We start from the raw sequence: 24,206 nt of genomic DNA on the forward strand, positions 1-24,206 counted from the left end.
TGCAAGCACATGTATGCACAAGCAATCAATGCAAGATGCACAATCCGTCTTAAAGGTGCTAATGCTCCTGCTTAGAGCGGTAAGCCGGACTGCCACCTGAGTGGATGTAAGGCACTGGGGCTTTCGGCGCAGCTAAAGAGGGTTTTATCCTGCAGCAGGATTACGTGAATGTCTTATCAACCAGGCCAACAATATAGAGCAGGAAGCGGACACGACGTGAAGCACCGAGTTCAGGCCGAGACACCCCACTTTCAAGGGTCTTGACAATGAGCCTTTTCTCATCACACATAGGAGGTTAAGTTACCAACCTGGATTTTGACGGCTATCGAAAGCGAGTTCAGCTCCTTATCCAGTTCTTTGAGGACGACCAGCTTCTTCAGTGTGAGGCTGCACAGCCTGAGGGAAACAACAAGCAGACAAGCACTTAGAAAAAGTTGCACCGTCACTACAGGAAAGAAATCAGTAGCATGAGTCTGCACTAAGAACCGAGACCACAGATTATTCAAAGCAGTCCTTTTTGTTGGATACTAAACATTGGGATTTTTGTTTAAAATGAGGTAGAAAACAATTTAAGAATTTATATTGTTGGTTTGCAACAACACATTAAGATAAGAAACACAGAGTCTAATGTGCATAGCCATCTGCTGCTTATTAAAAGAATAGAAGTTTTTTTTAACGTCAATATTTTTTTACTGTCTTGAAAAACAAACTGCAGAAAAACAAAACAATGATCTCAATTCCTGACTTGTAATAAAGAATACTTTTGGATATATACCAAAATTACTGTGCTCCTGAATTAAAATCATTACCGACATGGTGGTGAATTATTATTCATGAGTCCACCAGTGCATAAAAAAAGCTTCAATCTTATGTGTTGTCACTGAATCCAGACAGAAAGTTCAGATAAATGATTGATTAGATGCTACAAGCACATCAAAGACAACTCCTGCTCACTGCCTGGCCTCCGTTTCTAGCACTGGCCTGGTCTGATTACTTGTAGTTTACTTACAACATGAGTCTATAGGCGAAACTTAATGGTCTTCCCCCAAGATGGGTGATATGGATTTTTATAATGTTTAGCAGTATTCTTTGTGAGAACAATAAACAAAAGTCTATTCGGTTAGAAATGTGTCAGTGTTTCAGTCATAACCACTCAAACAAAAATAATGTTATATTTTACAAATTTATAACTGTGCACTGCACATATATTTGAGGCTTAAATAGTCAAACAATTAATAAAGCAGGTGAATCATTGATGTTTGGCTACCAGATCATTAGTCAGCTGTGGCTTTCTTTGGCAGGATTTATGAAAGAAGCGCTGATATTTCAGCATTCCCAGCTCATCATCACTGTGAGTTTTCATGTCGTCTCTGAGGACCCAAATTCGCATGTAATTAAAAAAGTCTGCTGCCGACGGAGGGGTCAGATCAGATGCCAGAAATCCCTTTGTTACTAGATACAAGTATCTCCACTCCTGTCTGCCACTGTGTTTTGTTGTAAATGAAACTCATTGCCATCTGTTCTGGCCCGGTGCCCGGACGTCCCTTTGCTTATACTCTGCGCCAGTTCGCTTTGACACCCAAACAGTAATTTCAGGCAGACCAGGTGTTATTAAAAAAAATACAACAAATATTTGGTTAAAGTAGCTACAGAAATGCACAGGGTTAGGAATGGAAGTTTAGAAAAGACTGCTACTACTGATGCACAAAAGATGGATCATAAACTGGTTTCAATGCCGCTGCCAGTCAAAACACAGCTCTGTACCAAAAACTATGTCAACAGTCAAGAGAGAAGGCATCTATGGAGTCGTCTCTAGTTCTAGATATCTACAAACACTCAGTGCAATGCAAAGATAAGTGACACGTGTTCTCTCTGTGCCCCAGCTGATAAGCCCCTTTAAGGGCAATACCTCTGGCACTTTTTTGTTTTTCCTGGTAAACCCTTCTGATTGACTGATCATGGATAGAAATCCAGTTTATTGTTATATCTAGGAAACCTGGGCCTTCACTCTGGAAGGAAATAGAGGAAACGAGAATTTCCTCTAACATTTTGCTTCCTAGCTGTAGAATTTAATGTCTTTCATGTATTAATGTGGTTTTATTTTAACGACAACAAATAAACCAAACAACCTCTCATTTTAGAGAGCTTTCACATTCCTACAAACAGGGTTCCCTACATGTTTTTCATGTAAAAACTTATTACTTTTCCAGGTTCAAATTTCCAAAATTCCTAATGATATTAAGGGAGGATGAATTGATACTGGGCAGATGGTTCTCTGAAGATGAACCCTGATCTTTTTTTTTTTTTTTTTTTTTTTTTTTATTTACACCAATAGCTTGTTTTGATGACAGTTGATGATTTTGCTAACTTGTAACTTTTTTCTGGCAGTTTGGTTCCTTTCCCCAAAGAGAAAGTTCCAAATGAACCAAAACCTGTCACCACAAATCAGGCAAGAAAGTTTAGTGTGTTTAGTGACCCGATGAAGGCATTTCATTCGAGCTTGCAACATACATCACATCAATGTCGCAGCTACGTCGGACTGAGTCGCGCTAACGCCATACACAAACCACTCTAGAGTTCGTTTTGAGAGCAACTCCTCTGGTCTCGGTACAATTGTTTTGGTCTCCATCTTATTGAGGTTGCTATGTTGACATCTACAGAAACAAATGACATCAAGTGGGGAAAAGAACCAGAATTTTACACAAACTAAACATCTCGTATATAAAAACGTCCTAAAACTCAGTCAGATCTACCCCTGCATGTGGTTCACATTGAACCATATGAAGATGGTAAGACAACAGTAACTCGAATCAAGTCTCCTTCAAAGTAACACATTACTACAAGGAAATATTTTACAAAATATAATCTTATGTGACTGACAGACATGTCTGGTGACTGGCTGAACTTTACTGTCATCTTACAATGAACAGTTTCATACTGGCGCCCAGTCAGAGTCTGAGCACTTCACAGCTTGAAATGTTTAATCTATATGCCATCACTAACAGCAACAGAGCAGCCCTGCTCCATCTAAGCCCATTACTCTCTCCATGTCACTCACTAAATGTTGACCTTTTTTAGCCTTTACTTTGCTGTCGCTGGCGCAAAGCTGTGGAATTCATTACCTTTCGAAATTGCAATGATGAATTAAAACTGCTTTTAGCACATAGCATTAAAGTGACATCTTTATCTTTCTACCCATGTTAACTTGTTTGATTGTATATGTTTTTATTCCAGTCTATGTTTTTAATTATTTCACTAATAAAAAGCACTTTGTCTTGGTGGTAGGCTGAAATTATTCATTTTGTTTAATCGGTTACTGGAATAATTGTCAACTACTGTAATTTAGTAATCGATTAATCTCCAACTGGAGTATAAAGACTCAAAAAAGGCCATTTACTGAAAAATCAAAATAGATTAAGCCAAAACTAAAGAGATACATACATTTAAGATAAAAACACCTTTGCCTGTAAAAAAAGCTTTAGCCAAAACTCCTCAAGTTTGCTTGAGGAGTTTATTTTGAATGCTGTCATTCCATTTTAGACAATAAAATGTTTATTTTCTCATTTTAACAAGTAGAATGTAAAAATACAGAAGTTAAATCTGTAGAATGTGCCAATTTTCATATGATAATCATTAGATTAATTGATTACTAAATTAAATGTTAGCCACAGCCCTACTTGGTAGTGTTTGTTATAAGATGCGATGCCAGTAACCATTGGCTGATTGGTTGATTGATTGGCCATTAGAATTCAAAACAAGGTTGATTCTTCAGATAAAACAAATTAAAAATAAATATAAATTAATAAAATGCTCAAATAAAGTTTTTTTGCAATGAACTACGACATCTTGAAGAAGGCAGAAGCACCAGCAGGAAATTCAATGCTGCCAGTGAGTCCGTTAAAAAAAAGGGATCAGTACAATAGAAAGCTATACATTAAAGAAGCAGATGAATTTCCTTGCTGAGCTATTGGTTGTATCATTAAATATCTTATTCATCAAAGTGAAGCAGACAGCTACTGTTGAACCTAATGTATAATGTGAGATAGCTTATCTGTGGCTACGACCATCCAACAATAATCTGGGCTGAACAAACAAAACTACTAATCAGGCAGGGCACCCACTCTGCCGTAGTTAAATATTTGACTTTAGATAAGACTGCAGCAATCGTAGGTAAAATGATGACTGAATTATCTAACATGACTTATGACCCCTTTAAAAGTAGAGGAAGATTAACATGTTTTACCACAAAGTGAAAAGTATTTAGCATTATGCAAACCAACTAAATATTACGGCAGACAAAACAATCATTATAACATGCTTATGGCTAACATGCATCTGCCTCTTAAGGCCTTCTTTACCCCAAACGAAGCATACAATCCATCCAGAACAAATGTGGTTTCTGTAGAGTCTAAGAGATAAGGCTCTCCTCATTATCCATAAAGGCTTTTTCCTGCTTTGAGCATGCACAAACTCTCCATGGCGGTCCATTGTTTTGGCTGCAGTGTACTGTGACTGATTCAGATTAAATTTTATTGACATAGGAATGTCAATAAAATTTGACAACGAAACACAAATTGCATCTTACTGAAAACAATTAAGCAGTAATTGAGTGACATATGGAGCAGTAATATAGAGTACACAAAATGAATTGTATATAAATAGGCGTTGCTACACAGTACCTGCTATGACTATAAATATGTCGCACAGTAGCAACACTGTATACATAGCTGTCCAATAACTACACAGTACAAAGGCTATGACTATAAATGTGTAGTTCAGTAGGTGGATAAGCCCTCAATAATGGCTGGTTTGCTTTCCTGTTGGCCTTTGGCTGAGTTACTGCTGCCGATAAATGAATGATCTCTCTGTTCCTTTTCCGTAGAGGATGCAATTTCTCCAATAATTATATCTTTGACCTCATCTCTTTGATAGACAGAGCCTATCAAAGCTATTAAGACAACTACGTATGCGCTCTCTCTCCGTTTTTCATCACACAGATCTACTAACCTAGCAATTCTCAGATAAGTAACTTATCTTTCCTAGACACGGGCGCTAACAGAGCTAATGCTAAGCAATGTTTGTCATTGAATCAAAATGATTAAACAGTACTGGTATTAATTTGATTTGTATATTTGTGTAAAACTACAGGTGAACTGGACCTATTTGTCTAGTAATAAGCATTAATAGTAATTATAGCAAATAAACTGAACAACACAATTGAAAACCTCAACTACAATTATTTTCTCAGTCAAAGCAATGCTGTGGATGGACTAAATATGGACAGATAGGTGGAAGTCAAAAATGCAGAATGACTGCAACCTCTGACATGTCTGGTTTTTCTCCCGCAGGTTTTGCTGACGACAAAACTTGGAACAGTACTGAGGCTTTTGTCTGCAGCTTTTGCGAAATGATGACCCTGTCTTATAAGATACCATACAGTTTACATTACACCAACACTGAAAAGTTTTTAAACATAAACATACTTTGAAACCCTCTTGCCTTCAAACATTTGGAATTGGAATAAAAATGGATTATGTGACTGTAGGTATCTGTGAGAGAGCACAATGTATAGTAAGGCATAATTAGACCTTAAAGTTTTGTCTGCCATTACAAATGACATGAGCTAAGGCAAAATAAGAAGTTGTGTTGCATATCTCCAAAAAGGAAGTATCTTTAGATCTGAATCCACAAAAAACATATATAAAACACTGCTGGTGTTCTTTTTATTTCACAAAGGGTCCGATGTTATGCTTGAAATAATGAATACATGGCTGAAAGAATTTTAGAAAACCGTCTCTCTGGCAGGAACTGATTCATGAGATCTAAATCATCTTCTTTCAAGGCCATGAGCCAAAGAAATGCTTCCACTTTCAGAGTACATGTGGTCTCTATCACTGTGCTATTTCTGGACATCTCTGTGATAGTACAATTTCTAACAAAAACACTCTAATTTATGGGTCTACCAAAAATAGCAGCAGTTGCAGCCAAGGGAATACTCTACATTAAGAGATGAACTGATCAGGCTTTCTTCTGGCTGATAATAATTTCCAGTTATCTTCAAGGTTCTGACCCGTCAATTCTAATTCTGGACCATTCAATTATTTTTCTAAGGAAAAATACATTTATTATGAATCCCACATACTTTTCGTTTTAAAAATTATCTACTTTTCCAGACTGATACTTCTTAAGGTGATAGCTCCTGTTAGCCAATTTTAAATATAAATTCAAAATGCCCCTATCCTCGTATACCTCACAGGTATTTCTATGATGGTTAGAAATAACAAACTGAGGCTGGATACATGTGTGGACAGATGATACACGGAGGAACAGATGGAGAGATTGATGGATGAACAAATAGACCAAAATGGACATTTGGATGATAAACACATGGATGTATGGACACAACTCTATAGTAAAACCTTTAAAAATTGAAATATTTTTCCACACTTTTTTCAAAAATTCCAGACTAAGACTGAATAAGAACCCTAACACTGCATGTCCCCAATCTTTATTTGGCTTAAATCAAAATTAAATGAGTACGTTATAGATTGATGCGTTAATGGATGAATGATTTTGGCAGTTCTTAGTATTGATGCATTTACTAAATTTTTTTTGGTATTTGACCTTCAGACAACAGGATATATAGTCTCTTTCCAATCTCTAACCAAATCATTGCTGCATATAAAAATTAAAAAATGAAAGCTGTGAGATACGATGGCTTAAAAAGTGTCTGTGCAGCATAGCTGTTATGTTCCGGCTGCTTAGCGATCTGACCCAAAGATACGGCAAAGGAGCGCTCTGACTTTAACAATATCCTGACACAACAGAAGGGGCACTTTTGCTATTCTTTTCCCTGGTCAGCAATCTAGTTGATGTTTTGCCAGTTCCATGCCTTCGGATCACTGCACAGCATTTGTCAGGGGCACAAAGCGGGGGGAAGTGGTGAATGAAGGCTGAGTGACGTAACAGAGTGCTGGATGAAAAGAGACACTTTTTGTCCGGTATGTACTCATGGGAGTTTCAGCCTTAAAGAAAAATTTTCCAATTATGTTTTCACTACTTTCAAAAACCATTTCTTGATTCCTTGGGATGAGAATACAGTCAGATTCAATTAATAAAGCATCCTGTAACAGAATGCTCTACATTAAATTCTTCAGCTCTTCAAGCTGAGTGGTACTGTCCTACATAAGTGGCAGATAAAAAAAAAACACTCTGAAGAAAAGGCACTTTCTGATGAAAGCCAAAGTACTAGGTTATATAATAACATCACAGTTTGTTCTCGTTTCAATGTATAATTCAACCCAAATAAAAGAAACGCTGTTCTGAAAGCAACTTCTTTTGAATATTTTATTTGCCAACACCAAGCACAAGTGCAACTCTATTCAAAAGGGACTTGCAAAAGGAACAACTAAAATCTCCCCAGGCTACAAAACAACCACACTTACTGCATCTGATTTAGATTGTCAAAATACAAAGCCAAAAACCACATATTGAAACTATATGTTGTAAATCTCAAAAACTCATTAACACCATCATGAACAAACTGTCTTTTTCGTATATTTCCTTATTAAACTAAAAAGCAACATCAAATGGAAAGACAAGCCTTTTGTGAAAGCTGTGCAAAAGCAAGAAGACTAATGGTTAGTTATTTGGAAAAAGTTAAATTAATTTCTTGGCCAATAAAAGTGGCCCAAGCCAGAAAAGACCAAAACAGTTTTACGAGATTTACACAGTAGTGTGTGCCATAAGAGCTTAGCCTGCACTTGGGCTTCCATCAAAACCTCTTTTAGACCCCAAATATCTGGTCATGTGTGCCAGATGGCCATATGCTGGTTGAGCTTTAAATCCCTGAATTAAATCTTCTCACGGTCACAGTGTGGAGAAAAACACTGAAGAGCGTAAACAAAGTAGAAGAAGTCTCTTTTAAACCAAAGCCAGATTTGTGTGATTGTCAGGTTTAACAACAGCCAAAAGTAATATTAAAAAATGACAAGAATATAACCTTTTTTAAGATACATTTTAAAGAGGCAACCAGGTTTTACAGCTACAGCCTATTATTCAGAGAGCTGTCCATGTGTGTTTAACAAGACTTATGGATGTCAATACTTTGCCTTCAGTCAGAAAAATCCATGGATCAGTATGGAAGTGTTGCAGAATAACCACAGAGAAAATACCATTGTATAAAACTGTAGTATTTTGTTTTGTTTCATACCATTTTGTATCAAACAAAATGGTATTTTACATAAAAAAAAATAGAAAATGTTATTAAATTACCCTACTCTTTACTAGATAAGAGTCAGCAACTGAACAGTGCTTTGGCGACGCCTGTTAAAGATGTCGTTATCTTTAACAGGAAAGATGGTGACATCTCATCATCACTGGATTTCATCACAACCCTATTTGGAATATTTGTAAAATCTTTCATTTATCATTCATGTAACTAAGATGGCAGGTGGTACATTTAAATTTAGTAGAAATGTGTGCAAACAGATACATGGTGTTCATGAGGTATGATGAACATCACACCTCCACATAAAAGGAGCCTTACTTATTCATAAAGATACACTTTAATAGATACATGGTGTTCATGAGGTATGATGAACATCGCACCTCTACATAAAAGGAGCCTTACTTATTCATAAAGATACACTTTAATAGATACATGGTGTTCATGAGGTATGATGAACATCGCACCTCTACATAAAAGGAGCCTTACTTATTCATAGAGGTACATTCCAATCCAGTAATTTCCCCTGTAAAGGGGGCCAACACTTGAGAACCCATTTAAAACCGCTCACAACTGCCTATTTTAAAAGTTTAAACACAAGATTTGTCTTAATACGGACAATACAAACCGTCTTGGGAAGCAGCCAACAGTCTTCCTCATTTCCACTCCTGGGTTATAGCTAGTCAGTGGTATGGAAAATTAATGGTGATTCTAGATTGGCTGGTTGATATTTCAGCTTCCCAAATTGCATTTTCTTTTCGATATTTTAGAGGGGGGAAAAAAAATGCGACTTTTCTGCTAACTTGGAGTTATGTGCCAAAGAAGAATCCGGGAATACAGAACCAGGAATAGGCAGGGATCCACTATACAGTTAAACCACTATAAAAACCTCTCTTTTTTTGTTAAATATTCAGCTTGACTTCTCAGTGTGCTCCTCGTCAATCAAGAACAGGGCTGTCCAACTCTAGTCTTCAAAGGCTAGTGTCCTGCAGCTTGTCAATATGTCCCAAATCCAACACAGTTTAATCAAATGAGAGAAATACATCCCCATGCACTCAAGTCCTGATGATGACCTAATTATGCAAGGTGTGTTGGATGAGAGACATCTAAAAGTTGCAGAATACCTGACCGTAAGACCTGAATTTGAAGATCCCTGCTCTGAACCATCAACAGGATTTGCTATAATTTTTAAAAGCACTCTCCAAAAATTTCAATAATATAATATGAAGGATTTGTCACACCAACTTTGAAGAGGGGAATGGTTTAGCTCTATTGTGTCTATTTTTATTATTCTGTACTTACCATCTATTTTGTGCAGAACAACTGTTGCTGAGGATTTTAATTTGCAGCAGCGTGGAGGAGGATAGGTGTCATCACTTTGGCGTTAAACCATCAGAATAGAAGTTTTAAAAGACAAAGACGGACTGAGATGAAACGGTATTCTTGTGAGGCGGGAGTATGTAAGAGCTGTGCCTATAACTGTTGTAATACTCCATAATATAGTATTAGTGTAGTCAGGAGCCCAGCCATGGTACAATCCGACTGTTGTTGGGATTAATGCCATATTTTATGTAACTTTACATGGTACTGCGTTTTACAGCTTAGTGCCAGATTATATTCCCATTTGATTCAAACTAGAGCTTCTCTCACACTTTCAAAAGGATTACCAATAGTGACGTGTGAATCACAGGCTCTGCTAGAACCTGATAGCAAAAAATAGGAAATAGAGAATGGTAAACTTGTAGATAAAACACTATTTTATCGTCATAAGTCAGTCTGTAAGTCCTCTCATTAGCAACAGCTTAACAGAAAATACAAACCCATTGTGCATTCACAACCTCTATGGATTTGACAGTAATTTTCAGGAACTCAGTGGAATGAATTTTATCTTTTGTTGCTGATACTGCTGTGGCTGACATCTCTTTTGTCTGTTTTCTATCCTTAAACCGACAAAGTCAGCAGGTTTGTGTTTGTGATGGACACAGAATACCAGATCAGCCACAGGACACCACAGTCAAAAACATAGACAAGGCAGAAAATATGACATGCTTTGTCTGTGCAACCTTACATACAGTTGATCCTCAGTAACGTTAGGCCCTCTATTATTTGGTGCATGTATTTCTTGAATTCACATTGTGCCTAAGCCACCAGATTTACAGATAAAGGTACATCCTGTAAATGTAACTGTCTCTGACAATGTTATGACTGAGCTGTAAAATCCTATTATGGTGGATGGTCTGTCTCACTAGAATGTCCCTCTGTCTGTATCAAGAGCAAAGCTTCATTTAAAACAATCTGTGTCAAATTAACTGATCAAATACATGCAAACCTCTTCAGAGAAGATTTATTCTTGATAAATTAAACTGTTTATATGGGGGGTTGATGTGGTCCCCTGTTGGCACCTTGCAAATGTAGAAAAACACATATCACCTTATGAAATATGAGCAGAGTGAAAAATAATCTTTCGTTGATGATACTGTACTGAATTTTTACTTGATGCGTGGTGGAAAACACTTTGCCTTCCAAAACATTAATAAGTCAAGACAAAGAGATGCTTTAATGTTTGTTTTAAAAAAAAACAGACCTAGTTTAAAATATGATTAACAGTTGCCATTTAATTAACTAATTTTTCAACTAACAATTAAACTAAACAAATTTTTCTCAAAAGAATTAAAGGCAATTTTATTCAGGTTTGTATCTTTTAAAGGAGCCAAATGTAGAAATATTATGGTTTAAAAATAGGCAGAAGTGACATTTATATAGTAGTTATGATGCCTAAATTAAGGCGACTGTAGGTGGAGTAGTTGTCGTCTTGCAATCAGAATGTTGTAGGTTCAATTTCAGCATCTTCCTGTTACATGTCCATGTGCCCCTGGGCAAGGCACTTATCCCTAAGTTGCCAACCAGTCTGTATATCGGTGTGTAAATATGTCTCTAGTGTAAAGCGCTTTGAGTGGTCAATATGACTGGAAAAGTGCTTTATAAATTCAGCCCATTTACATGCAGTCACCACATTAATTAATCAAACATCAGTCCAAATTCCAGTCTTAAGAGTTTACTAAAATATTTATGCAATTGATAGACTACATGTCTAACTTAATAGTGCTTTCAGCTGCATGGGGAAAAAAAACTTGAGGTGGCTCTGGTTTTTCTGTCACTAACTCAAAGTACTCCAACACTGTAGAACGCCCTCAACCTTTGAAAAACTTCTCTAACACGGTTAATTTATCACAGAAGCAGACACTTCACCCACCGTACAGTTTGAGAAGAGATAACCATCGACTACAAACAGACTACTCTATATGCGACATGCATATGCAAAATGAAAAAAACCCCTGCAGAGTTTATTATGTTGAAAGCATAGTAAATCAAAAAAAGAAAAGGCCATTAAAAAAACAACATGGTCCAACGGATTATTTTTGTCAGTTGCTGCTGTTCTTTGAATCTTCCCCATTTTGACATATCTAGACATTCACAGCCACTAGCAAGTCAGAGCAGACAAATTCTGCTCTGCTTCAATCCAATCCAATTCAAATTCCTGATGGTGGTCAAAGAACACCACTGGGAGTGAGAAACGGGTCCAGCAAAGCCTGCAAACTCAAAGATCACTCCCTACCAGCAGCATCACAACATCCAGCAGAGCAGTGCTAGAGAACGCTTTGACTCCATTGGCAATACAGCAGACAAAAGACCAGAGGATAGTGAAAGGATCTTTTTCTGTTGGGTGCTTTTGTTTAACAGTCAAATGACAAAACTCATTTGATTTGATGTTAAACTGAGTCAGACACAAAGAGCCCCCCCCCCCCCCAAACTAAAAAAAAAAAAAAAAAAAAAAAAAAAGATCTGTGGTTTTCTTTTGGTTGGATCTACACTGAAACCATTTCTGGCATTTAGGCTGAAATATCAACAGAGTTTTATTATTTCATGCTGACATGTGATGCCTGAATGTTCTTTAACTCCAAAACTATGCACTGCTATGTAGAGAAGCTATTTCAGAAAGAAAAACGGCCTTGGAGACCTGGGGTAAGCATCTCTTACAAATGCCTTAATTAAGCCTTCGTACCTTTATAAGACTTATCTCTTCCAAGACAAAATTTACTCAGTGAAACGAATCACTTCTTCACATTACTCAACAACAATGATAAAACAGTTGCTGCATATAATCCTCCTGTATCAGTGTCACTTAGAATGAACAATAGCAGCCCGAACCAGCCTGCTGAGTATGCGGTCCAGTTCACCTCCCCAGGCCCGACGTTTCCAAATGACTAATGGACTGGGTGTATAAAGCCTCTAAGTTCTCCAGAGATTTCTAGCTTTTCTCTCAATCCATGCAGAAAAAAAAGTTCAACCTTAGCATACCGGCCCCCAATATCTCCAATGGTGTCAGCTAAATCCGGTGGATTTCATAATCATTTTTGACTAAGTCTTAGGTTTTAATCTATGAAGCAAATATCCCATTGTTTTATTATTTTAAAACACGGAAGGGGGGGGAGGTGAATGCAGTGGTGGTGAGGCGCTACGGAGACGAAACAGGGCTCCAGACAGTTCAGAGAACTTAATCTGTGATTAGACAAAGTGGGGAGGGCATCGAGCTTAAAGCTATTTAAAAAAATGACCCCTCTAAAGGCTGTTATGTCCCAAACTAAACAGACAAATCCCAGAGTGTGCTGGAGTTTGTTTGTTTTTTTTTTTCTCCCCCTCACCATTTGATAATTAATCAGACTAATCTGTTCTTGTTTTAGATTCGTTAGGGTAACCAAAATAATTTTTATTTGCCAAATGCCAGAAGATTTTTTTTCCCCACAGGTTATTTGTGGCCTTTATTTGCTGTATTTAGGACAGGGAATGGGCAGAAAGAAAGAGCAAAGAGCCCAGTGCTGGGAATCTTTGACTGCCTTTGTATCTGGTATCTTCAGTAATGTTACTAAAATTGTCTTAAAATTCTGAACATCATAATATTGTCTGCATTTTAAATCATAGGAAGCACTTCAGAAAGCAGAATAAGCATGACTGCAGCCATCTCAAATATGACAACAGATGAGTAAATACAGCAACGCATAATTAGATTGTTGAACAAGAACTCTGTTTCTGTGACAAGTGAAAAAGATCTTATCTTTTTTTTTTTCTAAGAAAAATCAAGTAGAAACACATTTCCCATTGTTTTCATTCTGACAGGATCTTCCCCCGTGTCAGAAGACGGTGCATTTGTCTCACTCGCTTGTTTAGAAATTCAGATCTCTTTTCAACTGGGACCCCAGGATCCGCCCTCATGTAAATCTGGCCCTCCTCCCTCCCCCCCGATTCAGAGGTCCAAACCGGGGGAGGAAGAGAGGACAAACACATCTTCCCCTGTGTGGAATTAAACATCCACATTCAAGGCATGAAAAAGCTCTGAGCCAGGTCAGCAGAACTTTTCAGCAGTTCTGGCAACCCTTTCCTGAGAGTTTGTTGTTGGCTGACAAACAGTAAAAAGACGACAAAACCTGAAGTGGCTCGCTCTTCGGCTGCACAGCCGGATCTCGAGTTCCCAGGAATGCAAAAATGTTTCCCAAGGAAATTCCTGCTTCTTCGGGAAAGCAGGGAAGGAAACCAAGAGATTTTTGACACATTTCAGGGAGTGGGAGTAGGCGAGAAGAAGGGGGCTTGAGTGTCGATTGGTCGACTGTTAAGAGTGTGTGTGAACAGCACGTTGGAACAAGGAGGGGAAAAAGGAAGTACTAATATATGCTTAATGAAAAATGTTAATGTTTAGGACAGATATTTAGAATCACATTTGAGATATTTATACAATTTTAAACCTATTTGTAATATTTTTCGAATTTCTGACGAAATTAATTTCTCAGATATTTTCTATATTATGGTACTGATAGAGATGTTAAAATGCTATTATTGGATTTATACTGTTGATAAACATAATCTCTGAAAATATTAAAGGAGAATTTTTCAGGTTGGGGGCTTGTTTATTCGTAGCAGTTTCCATTAGGCCTTCAGGGAAGAGCTTGTTGTTTTTTACAGTTTTTCAGTGCAAAGATGAATAAAGAATCTGTCACCTACTGCAAAAACCCTGTTCTATTTCATCAGCTCCATGGGAGCCTGCAGGCATCGTCTACAACTCTGCGTCAGCTCTAAGTTTGCACACACACCACATCAACACATACACTCCAGACTCTACAACAATTCAAGCATCAAAAGCAGAGGTTTTTTTTCCCCCCCTTCTGCAGAAAAGCCTGAGGCAAATAGATTTTTATTGTTAATTTAGTCTTGTAAACATTTCAAATAAATTTGCAACATTTTTAAGAGCATGGTGTCCTTTAGATAACTAGGTCATTTTTAAAATATATTTGCTATAAACTTTAGTAGAGAATCAACTAAAAGTCCCACAACTGACTGTATGCATTTTTTTTTTCTTTAATGGAAATTTATATCCTCAACAAGTAAGTCAATCAAACGTCAGACAAGTTCTCTCCACCTTCACCTAATAACTTCTCATCAACTTTAGGTTGTTTGTGTACCAACAAGGCATTGGCTGGTTTCTAGTAATAAAGTTAACCAAGGTTGTAAAAAGATTTGTGCCGTAATGTTCCTCCACTATAAAGAACTTTTGTGAGATAACTTTAGAGACTGGAGGTTGCTAGGGTTTTTTTTTTTTTTTTAGAAAATGGGTTAAAGCAGAACTGCTTCACCTGTTGCTATGCACAACCAGCTAGTTTGTTACATCTGTGTTAGAGAACTGACAAAATTCTGTTCAATTAGGGTATTTTCTTTTTGCTTGAGTCCATGTATTAACCTCAGAATATCCATCCTTCTGTCATATATCATTAATAAATATGTTAAACCATATCAGTAGCCTAAATATATATATATATTTTTTTAGCTTTTTCTGTTTTAAAAAAATAAACACGTTAAATCTTGGTGAAAATACCATGCAACCATGTTGCCTTTTAGCTCATCATGTGGTGAGAATCTAATACAAGCATATACAAAGAACCAATAGTAGAAAATTTAGAGCCAACAAGTGAAACTTTTAGTTATGGTAACAAGATTATTAGATTTATTTATTTGCCAGACAGAAGAAGTTATCTTTTTAATCTATTGAAGAATATTTTTAAGAAGCTAAGCTAATATTTAGCACATATAAGGAATAGAGTAGACTGTCATACTAAAATATTAATCTATTTAAATAGATTGTATAAGTCTTTAAAGTCAATTTGCCATAGACAAGTCAGAATGCTGGTGTCCAGAATAATCAGAATCGGCCTTATCGGCCAAGCTTATGTGCACAAACAAGGAATAAATATATACATCTTAGTCAAAATGTATCAAATATTTTCACAATATTTTATTTAGTCAAATATTTTGTGGTTTTTACTTCTGCTGGTAGTGCTTTAGGTGTTAAAAATGGAGCAACGAAAAGACGAGAAACATGAGTGACGGAGGACTGATGGTGCAGAGTCATTGTCCTGAAGGGCACTGGAGGTGGCTGACGAGGACTTCTTCATGAGTCCACAAGAAAACAGCGGATTAAGCAGACAGCATCTGTGTGTCCAGCATCAGATTACTAGCTTCTCTTTTCCTGTTATGAAATCAGATTACTGCAGCTCTGATGCTAAGACAAACAATATCCATGCCTTGAAACAAATGTGTAGGACTAATTTTATGTAATCTTACATCAATGTTTAATCTTTGGTCCAATAATAAACATAAAGGGAATTCTTAAAACACAAATGAAGGGGATTAACGGCATAGATGATGTAGGCGGTGGCATACAAACAGTTAAATCTGTGTTGACTACATATATGTAATAATGCCCCACTGATGGCTGCATGGTAAGTGACCTAGAACAAAAACATTATGTTGCTTCAGTCCAGTTCTGACTGCTTGTTGTCGTTTGTCCATTTCACTTCCACACAAATGCAGCACAGATCAGATTTGGGGCAAGTGAAAGAAATCAAAATAAAACTGTCAGCGAGAAGAAAACGATGAGGCTGAAACTCAGACAGGCAGAACGAAGCAAAGCTCTGCTTACTAGAAATAAAGCTCAAACCAAGGGAGACAGATCCAGGTTGTACCTTTAAATCATCTGCACCTCTCAGAATCCAGACTGAAAAAATACCATGGTGTGTTTAAGGGGGATCTAGTCAGCGTGGAATTCAGCTTTAGTCTCAAATCGGGAACACTCACTAACATGCAGTCAATTAAAAGACAAAATACACAGATGACTAAACAACTGCCATGGCACACCAGAAAGTCCAGCTTTTTGTGTTTTCTCTTTTTCCTCCATTACAAATAGTCCATAAACTATCGCCATTGCTTCTTCTTAGTCGACTGTGTTTGTTCATGAGTACAATCCGTGTGTGGTGTGTCGTCTTTGTTGTGTGGCTGTACACCAAAGACTGTGGGAACAAACCTAACATCTAACATCTATGTGTGGGGTCTCTCTGGTTTTGGAAACCAACTTGAAATTTTACATTTTTGCCATGTGAAGCAGGTATTAATGATCTACAACAAGATGCTTTTTTTTTTTTTTTTTTTTATGACTGCAAGCACTGGGGAAGGAGAAGCCAAAAGTCTGTACCTGAACTTTTTGTACCAAATAAAAATCCCATCTGAAAAGATGTTTAACAATCTACATTAACAATAGAGCTCTCTGCAGAGACAAACACAATTGCTTCACTTCTTTGAAAGGCTTAGACTTGGAGTCATATTCTTTCTTTTTAATCGCTTTCTCACTTGGAAACCATTTCAGTGAAGCCACTTGTGTATACATTAACACGCAAACAGGATTTAACCGTCATATGGAAACTCAATATTCTTAGAAATCTCACCCCACATCTCTCTTGATCTCTTTAATTAGTTAGCAGCATGACTACAGCACTAGTCAGCTCAAAGCCAAGGGGAAAACATGGGCATGTGTGTTGGTCCTTTATGTTTTGTTTGTCAACGCCCCCTCAAAAGGTTTTGTGTTAAAATCAGCGGACAAAGAAAAACATGAATTCCTCCAAAGAGAAATAAGCAACAAAACCAACACCACATGGCATTTATAAGATTGGGGGTGGCAGTCTGGCAGCCATGGGAGTGCTGGAATCAAAACAATTCAAGTCCAACTGTTCCAACAGGCAGCCTGTTCAGGACAAGGCTTTAACAACTCTAATCTAGCAGACAGAAGCCTCTCAAATATCAGCACAGTTGGAGAAAGAAGCCCCAAATGAGATTTTTTTTTTTTTTTGCAGTTTGGCAATTCAGATTTTTTAAGGTTTCGCTTAAGAAAAATGTTTCGACGGAGCATTTGGTCACCGGAGTTTTTTTGTTTGTTTTTTTGTCACATGAAATGTAACTAAAAATGAATTGTGAAGTAAATCCAGTTTTCTATGTCGAACTTTACAGGCAAGCTTTGTTTTTTCAATGAAAGTTAAACAAAATCTCGCCACATTTCCCTTACCTATGAGCTTCCACAATGCAGAAAACATCTCCACTTTAAAACATGTGTTATAGTGGAATTCGTTCATTCAATTACATAGTGAATGAAGATGGGTGTGTGCTGAAGATTTAGCTACCGTACATATTATTCTTCAAAATAGCGACTAAGCCTCATGTGTTTACAGTCCAGTTAGAAACTATCTGAAACCTTTTTAACCCTGTTGTGAATCAGAGATTCACATAATGCCATTTTATAGAACAGTGAGGTAACTATGTTCATATTGTATACTTCAAGAATAACTTAAAGCAAATTTGACTTCACAATCTGACGCCTTGAAATTGATCTCTGTCTCTTTAAGAAGTTCTTCTTTCCGACACTCCGTCTTCAGCACGTCATGGCAACAATGTTTCTCCATCAACCATTCTTAGAAGAGTTGGGCAGAGAGGTAGTTCATTTGATAAGCTTAGCAGATTCAAAGTTCCACTAGCTATTTGGTTATTGCTGCTGCTGCTGCTAGACTGAAGGAGCTTAGTGAGGACGGTGCAGGGTAGAAGTGCTTTTCTACGGCAGAAGCTCGACTGGAGACTGCAACTCCGATATGTAGCTTTGTGGAAATAGGAGGTGCTTTGTATGAGCAAGTGTTTGGGTACCCTGAATGGTTGCCACGGGAGATTCAAGGATTTCTCAGGCATTCATGAAAGTATCAAGGCATCATTCCAGGCACGTTTTTTGGTGAGGGAGTAACATGATATAAAGCTAAAAAAAAAAAAAAAACTACTTTAAATAATAAATACACATTTTGCATGGGAAAATGTGAAAAAATTGAATGCATTTCCAAAACCTCTGAGAAATTGTGTTAAATAGTTGAGATTTTCATATTGACCCCCATACGCCGACAGCCTGACATGGTGTGCACAGAAACAAGTGCTGACATGTGAGCACGAAGGATAACTTCATTCACAGACTATAAAATTGCAACAAAACATATCCAATCATATCCTGCATTATCAACAAGATGTGATGTACTACAGATAGAAATCAAGCAGTGCATTTCTAGGTAAAACTTTACATGCAAATTAATGGATGTGGTTGGATGCAGCGGCGAGCTAATCTAAGCGCAAGAGCACAGACACAGAACAAGTGCACACCTCGATTTTACAAAGAGAGGCAACGGACAAAAGATGTCATAAAGTGGCCCAGTGCCAAGGGTGGGGTCAGCAGAATAACTGTCAGGAATCACAAACCTGTGCTAGAAGACTCCATGAAAGTAGAGCAGTGCTTTTAATAAAGCTGCCAGGTTTTAGATAGTAAAACCAGCTGGTAATTACTAAATATGCACAGCTGTGTGTGATCTCAAGCATATAACACTCACAAGGGAAAAAAATAAAACAAAACAAAAAACCCAGCAAATCAATAGCAGCCCCTATTGCCTTCATTTGAAACCATTCCATCGGCAGGACACCCACATTCACTACAGCAGAGGAACAAACAGCTGCACAGAGAAATAGCCCAACCCCTGAAAGAATGCGAAGGCTAAATCCCCCAAAACAGGCCTCGGGTTGGGCTCTCTGCACAAGTGTTCATACAAACATGTCTGAGAGCATTAAATCTGCGTAAGGCATAAGTTACTTTGAAAATTAATTAAGCACAAAGCCACCAGGTCTAAAATCTATTACAATAAATATTTTAAAAGCCACATAAACAGTGTCATAAATCCTCTGGCTCATTAAATATTACCATTTACTCCTATGCAAGAGAGAGAAACGCAACTACTTTCAGTCTTTGTCCACCAATTGAGTGGTGAGCTTTTACTGTGCGCATCAATAATAATCTATTACCACGCTCAAACACATTTGTCTTTAATACAGCCCTTTCTAAGCTGCAAACAACAGAGAAAGTCATGGGGGAAGGGAGATGAGAAATCAATGCAGCATGTATGAGTCGTTCTATTAATGCACCGTCATGTAGCCTCCTGACCTTGTGAATGCTGCTACCTGAACATGACTGCGCCAGTGTTGTGGCAAACAAACACCACCAGCTGCTGCTGCTATGAATTCTGATGATGAAATCATCACAAAGTGAAGCATTTAATAGCAAGAACTGTGCAATAAAACACACAAGTGCCAGGATCAGAATCTAAAATGGAAACGCTACTGTCATCCGACTTTTAAACAAAGAAATAAATTAGATGGCAGAACCCTAAAGTCAATACACCGTTTAGTGTAATAACTGCTGACTTCGAAATTTGAGTTATCGCATCCAAAGAAGGGACAATGCTTAAAAATTGGGGTTTGGAATGCACTTCCAGAAAAGCACAGATAATTGCGCTTATTATTGGAATTGGGTGATTTCATACTTTCTCATTTTTGATTTGCCGTTCAGAGTAGGGCTGCATTACATTAGAACATCTTGAACTGACAATAATATTAGTAAATCTTGTCATGACAATCAGTGCAATATGTGCTCATTTCCTTCCTTCCCTAATTTCTCCACACTCTGCAGCCATGACTTACGCTCAAAAATATCTCCCTTTTTCTAAAATAAGTACACGCAGCATAACAAAGCAACAGGTTGCAGTTGCCAAAATGCTTCAGCAATTTCAGTATATCATAAGCTAACCGTGCTAATCTCAAATTTAACATGGTTTAAAATGACAACTGTAAAATAATTTTGAGGTTTCTTTCAAATATTAACCCACTCCTGTTTAGCTGCAGATCCGTGCAACACTTGCTGCTCTCTCTCACACAATGTGAGGTTTCTTCTGTTAATAAATTAATATTCAATCCCAATAAAAATGTGCATAAAAGTTGCTGCATTGTGAAAATAAATGATTTAACAATCTAACATATGACGGTTAATCAGAAATGTTTTCCTTTTATCAAGCTGAATAAACTTCTATTTGAAGGCACATTGTAAGAAAAACCTAAATACATTGCTGATTGAATTGACATTTTGATGTATGCAAAAACATAAAATGTTGTATAGCTATAAGTAAGGGATGCACCATTCAGACTTATCCTAGCTAATACCAATTGCCAGTTTTGTTTGAGGTGATTTTTTTTTAAGTTTAAACACAAATGCGCTGCCATATCTTTAATAGAGCTGGTAGATTTGAACCGAACAGAAAATTGAAAAATTGTAAAATTACCCCAATTAGTCCAAAATTATCTGATTTTTAGTGAACTGAAAAACATGCATGTGGCACTTCTTAATTTTGATGCAGACTCGTCAGGATTTCTCTATTAGATGATGCGAGCCAGTTCTGATCTTTGACTGATTCATTCGTGTGTCTCTAGCTGCATCCTGTCTTGTAAAGTAAACTAAATATGCTGTCATTTTTTTAAGAGTGGGTTATGTATGTACCTTCATCACATATTTCCAAATGTGGGAAAATAGCTACAATCCCACTTGAACTTGCATACCCATGCAGGAACAAAAGCAAGAGCAGACAAACGCATACATGCAAATCGATAGCAGAGGAAACCCTCCCCTTTTGCAAGCCCACTTCCAACCAAGCAGATCTAGGTCAAAGCTGATTAATGTGCCCACAGCCCCCCAGAGGGTTCCTGATCAGGTGGCAGCAATGCCTGTTCACTGACGATCCATGCAAACGCAGGGGTATTGAATGTATCTGCATTCAGCACCATTAAAACCAAACGGATGGGCCGTGACATTCGCAAGCAGAATAACCGACAAAGCAACACACAACGCTGACCTAAAAGAGCATGCATATCTGCATCAAAACAGCTAGCCACAGAACAAAAAGCAAAAACATGTGTTGACTACGAACTGCCTGCCAGCTCCGGACATAGATCAGTTGGATCAGCTCTAAAAGATGAAAAGGATGCCTGCTCGGCATCCATGTCGCTGTATTTATAGACAGTTATGCTATTAGGCGGCATGCATTCCGTAAATCCGATCAGTCTCACATGAATACGCAGCATGAGAAAAAAAAAAAAACTTTTAAATTGGTCTGAGCGTAGACGAGAAGCAGATGAAATTCTTTTAACTGAACTTTTGTTAGCTTGTTATAACGGTCCCAATATAATTTTACATTGAATGTTTCCAACAACTTCGGGTTTTCTGTGACTTGTTTAGGGAATAATTTTACTTAATTCGACAGCTGGAAATTAGAACCTGACACGTAACATTCAAAACAGAATAAAAATAAACTGAGATGTAGTGAAGAGTGAAAAAAGCTTCAACGCTGTTAGCTAGATACCTTTAGCATTAGCTCCCGGGCTAGCTAGCCTCTGTTGTGGGAATGTGAAGAAGCTCGTCTTCCCCTGCTTCACAATACGGTAAATGAGGGCGTTGTTCGTTTCAATTTATATTTTATTAAGCAATGCTTCATTATTTTTTATATATATATTCTGATTCGTGGGACAAGTTTCTCCAACACAGCAGCGTACATGTTACCTCGGAACGCAGCTTGGAGATGATCGGTCAATCTCCCAGGTCGCAAAGAGGTTCATGGGCACGGGCATACTGCTGGATCCAGAGCCGAGGACCACAGCCCCGGCCAGCGCTCCGGTCGGGGGCATCGTCGGTGCAGGTCCGCCGCTGCTGCTGCCAGGGTTCAGGAAAGCAGCCCGAACGCCTCCTCGCTCCACAGCCGCCGCCATCATCACCACCACCACCACCACCACTGCCTGGAAGCAGCTATAGTTGAGCGTCGGACGAACGCGGGAGCCGCTGATGCCCTGCCGCCACCAGCTCCTATTCCTCCGGTCTCCCAGCGTCCCTTCACAGACTGGGGATGTTGATAGGCGGGGCGGGGCTTGTCCCCGCTGATAGGGGGCAGTGTTGGGGGTTGGGGGGACTTTAATTTACAATTCAGCAAGACTTGCAAACATATGGGTGATTCTGATTCAAGGTACATTTGAATGGAAGAGGAGGTGGGCCATTGGATTAAAAAATTATAACTGTGATATTTTTACTATTTTGACTTTAATCTTGCAATTTAAATTCAGAATTCTGAGAATTTCTCAGAACAATTGTCTGAATTTATTTTATTACTTTATTCTCACAGATCTGACTTCAATCTCAGAATTCAGACTTTAATCTCGTAGTTCTGACTTTAATCTCGTAATTCTGATCATTTTGATTGAAGCCTCAAAATTCTGACTTTAATCTCTAAACTCAACATTCTGAATTCTGAGAATTCTCACAATTCTGACTTAAATCCCACAATTCTGATTTAAATCTTAGAATTCTGACTTTAATCTCTGAATTTATGCTAACCATTTTGAGAAAAGTCAGAATTCTGACTTAAATTTCACAATTTATATCAGACTGTGGAAATCTCACAATTCTGATTTTATTACCATAATTCTGAGAATAATTCTGAGAATTATTACCATAATTCTGATATTATGGTATTGATTTTGTATTACCATTATAAAACTCTAAACTCAGTTTTCCATGCAGAGTTGCTGAAACAGGAAAAACAAACACACGCTCACACACATACCTAAGCGCAAGTTACAGTGTTCAGTTTGCTTAACTGTCGTGTTTGGGACACGGGGGGAAGGCGGTGTGCCTGGAGACAATCCACCCATGTAGAAGCAGAGCATGCAGTCTCCAGGCAGAAAGATCCCAGGCTAGGATCTCAAACCAGGACTTTTTTTTTTTTGCTACAAATCAACAGTCTTACCAACTGTACCACCATGCAGCCTTGCAAAGGTGAATATAGACTTAAGGGGAACTCTCCTTGTAAAAGTAGAGATTGAATAAAAATAATACAAAAAATCTTAACTAACTAAATCTGGCTGTTGCTGACTGTGTGAAACTAACTCCAGTCATGTGAATAGATTGATAATTATATCTTTCTGTACATCAATTACCTTGGAATGACATTCGGTGTGAACTGGTGCTATATAAATAAACTGAGCTAAACCAAATTTCACCATTTGGAGCTGCCCAGATTTGACAAGTTGAAGTGCTGTACATTCTGAAATGGCTCTGTCTGTAGACAGTCCAGATCAAAGAAAACAAAGGGGAAAAAGGCTTTTGTTATTTTTGAAAAAAAAAAACTTACATTCTTGTTCAGGTTGTAATTCTGGTGGATGTTTTGATATGGTTCCTATCAGGATAATTAATTTTTTTATGCTTCTATTTCCTACATGAAGTGTTTGCTAGGGACCCATGATGCATCTGGTGGTCTTTTATATCTCTTCTGGTTCATTCAGTCAACACACTTGTGCAAAATTTCCAGGTCATCCTTCCTTCTGTCCTTTTTCCAAGTGAACTCTCTGCCTCTCCAGGGCCTCGCCCAACCGATTCCAACAGATTGCTCAATGCTCTGACTTTGCCCACCCAAGCTGTCCTCCAACCGCCACAGACTCTCCTTTATAACCTGACTTTCAAGATTTTTTCATCATAAATCCCATGAAGTCTATCCAGAGCCCATTGTCTTGTGTTGCTCCACAATATGTTTCATCTCACCTTTCAGGTGTTTTCTGTGTTTAAATTCTTGATTTTTTTTTTTTTATTATTTACTCTAAACAGATAAAACAAAACATTGCCACCTATTTTACGAAGGTCACACATAAATCGTTA

At 37.8% G+C, this 24,206-nt stretch overlaps 1 protein-coding gene across 2 annotated transcripts in view; it reads right to left on the reverse strand.

Annotated features, from left to right (window-relative positions):
- Nucleotides 1–22,398, reverse strand: part of LOC106963892 (phosphofurin acidic cluster sorting protein 2-like) — a 50,371-nt gene extending 27,973 nt beyond the window's left edge. For both annotated transcript variants that reach the window (XM_015059060.1, XM_015059059.1), the window contains exons 1-2: nt 22,065–22,398; nt 309–396 (exon numbers count right to left, since the gene is read on the reverse strand). In XM_015059060.1, the coding sequence (XP_014914546.1) occupies nt 309–396; nt 22,065–22,273 (297 nt within the window). In that variant the 5' untranslated portion in view covers nt 22,274–22,398. The remainder of the gene's footprint in view (nt 1–308; nt 397–22,064) is intronic.
- Between the last annotated feature and the right edge of the window lie 1,808 nt (nt 22,399–24,206).

The sequence above is a fragment of the Poecilia latipinna genome, unplaced genomic scaffold (assembly GCF_001443285.1).
Source record: "Poecilia latipinna isolate Pla-1442-1.1 unplaced genomic scaffold, P_latipinna-1.0 Scaffold1593, whole genome shotgun sequence".
Taxonomy (NCBI): Eukaryota; Metazoa; Chordata; class Actinopteri; order Cyprinodontiformes; family Poeciliidae; genus Poecilia; species Poecilia latipinna.